The sequence below is a fragment of the Priapulus caudatus genome, unplaced genomic scaffold, assembly GCF_000485595.1.
Source record: "Priapulus caudatus unplaced genomic scaffold, Priapulus_caudatus-5.0.1 Scaffold1897, whole genome shotgun sequence".
Lineage (NCBI taxonomy): Eukaryota > Metazoa > Priapulida > Priapulimorpha > Priapulimorphida > Priapulidae > Priapulus > Priapulus caudatus.
The window spans coordinates 29,853-31,906 of NW_014578958.1; the positions used below are offsets into that span (position 1 = coordinate 29,853).

The window sequence follows — 2,054 nt, forward strand, 5'->3', positions numbered from 1 at the left end:
AGGTTTTTACACCTTGAGGAAATTCACTGCCCTTGTTGAGAAGCGGTTCACGTACAATAACAACAACAGAAAGATTTAGCATGCATGTTCTCACTTATCCGGCATACACACCAACTATACGGAATACCACATATACTCCTATTCTATTGTTCCTTCTCGTATTTCCAGTTTTGGATGGTCAGGTAGTGGAACACGTGAGTTCCCGGACTCCAACACTCACCCGCATGGTATTAGTCAAGAATGAGTATTGTGAGAGTGCAGAAAAAATATTTGGAAGTGCAATTTTTTTTATGTGTCTCAGCCAAGACCGCCGTAGGCAATCACGGGTGGCAGGAGAGTATGAGAGGGGTTCCAATCTGGCAAATTTTAAAATTTTAAAAATTTAAACATTTAAAAACAAAAATTGGGGTCTATGTCCCCCAGGGTACTGCCGGAACGTACCCTGGTCACTATTTGATATGGTTAGGGTTAGGATTAGGGTTAGGGTTAGGGTTGGGGTTAGGGTTAGGGAGTAGGCGTAGGCGACTCCCTAGACTTGTTAGTGGAGTAGGCGTGGTACGGTCCGGCATATTAGATAGTACCAGGGTATGTTCTGGCAGTACCCCGGGGGACATAGACCCTCTCAGCGCTAATACGCTGCTCACCTGCAATCCCAGGTTCTCGTCGGCCGACCAGGAGACGGCGATCTGCACCCACCAGTCGTCGACGATGTGGCCGACGTCGCGGATCACCCAGACGCTCGTTCCCGTCGACACGACGACTACCAGCGTGATGTTGTGGTAGTAGATCTGCATGCCGGGGTGCGCCGTCTCCTCTCGCCCACCTGATGAAGAGAAGCGCAGGTGTGTGGCGATCTGTATCATGGGAGGAGGGGTCACTGAGCTCAGCTCATAGTTAACACACACGTGACGGGGTATTAATGCATTCAGCGTCCCCTAGCTCTTACGCTCGTGAGATGAGGGGTTAATAATGACAAATTTTTCAAATTTGTCAAAATAATGCCAAATAATGACAAATTTTTCAGTATTAACACCTGGTGATATCATATCAATGCATTCAGCGCCCCCTAGTTCTTACACACGTGACATGATCGGCTAATAATAACAAATTTTTCAAATTTGACAAAATAATGCCAAATAATGACAAATTTGTCAGTATTAACCCCTGGTGATATCATATCGACGCACCCAGCGCCCCTAGCTCTCACACACGTGACGTGCTATCAATGCATTCAGCGCCCCCTAGTTCTTACACACGTGACATGATATCAGGAGTAGATAATAGGGAATTCCCTATTATCTACTTCTGATGATATCCTGATGATATCGAAGCATCTATAGGCTTTCCACGTCTAATGGGACATCGATATATTTGGCCTCTCATCCGGCACCCACCCTCACCACTGTCCACGCCCTCGCCACTCTGTCGCTTCCTTCTGACTTAGCCACTAGACCGCAGTAACACTCATGCGACAGGTTTAGAACTACTTCACAGCTTTTTGCCGAGTTTCATCGCTAGAGTTTCCCCGCCAAAGCTTCGCATTTCACCGAGTTTTGCCACGCCACTAAATGCATGCGACCCGCTTGCTCCTTACTTGCTGTGGTACCGCTAACAGTCAGGCCACAATTAAAAAAATATTTGTTTGCCCTCATCCGACCCAGGCTAAAATGTTTGGGTAGGTAGGTATGCTTTTTTTTAGGGGCATCTTTTTACAAGTTCAGTTTGATGTCTATATGCTCGGGTGTGCTTGTGTGGAGATAGCGTATATGTTGAATGTTTGCTTTGCTTGGTACATATAATGTATTGCCTACAGATTTATATAATGAACATTGTACAATTTGTGAAAAGAAATGGGAAAGATCAATAAAACCTTTTGAGTCTGCCCCTTTTTGGCGGGTCGGTCGGGTGAGGGCAAACAAATTTTTTTTTAATTGCGGCCTGAGTGTTAGCGGTACCACAGCAAGTAAGGAGCAAGCGGGTCGCATGCATTTAGTGGCGTGGCAAAACTCGGTGAAATGCGAAGCTTTGGCGGGGAAACTCTAGCGATGAAACTC

The 2,054-nt window shown here is 46.2% G+C and overlaps 1 protein-coding gene across 1 annotated transcript in view; it reads right to left on the reverse strand.

Moving 5' to 3' along the window:
* The window catches only part of LOC106817868, a 13,803-nt gene that overhangs the window by 4,498 nt on the left and 7,251 nt on the right, over positions 1 to 2,054 (reverse strand). The window contains exon 2 of the mRNA XM_014822580.1: positions 645 to 823. Within this exon, the coding sequence (XP_014678066.1) occupies positions 645 to 823 (179 nt within the window). The remainder of the gene's footprint in view (positions 1 to 644; positions 824 to 2,054) is intronic.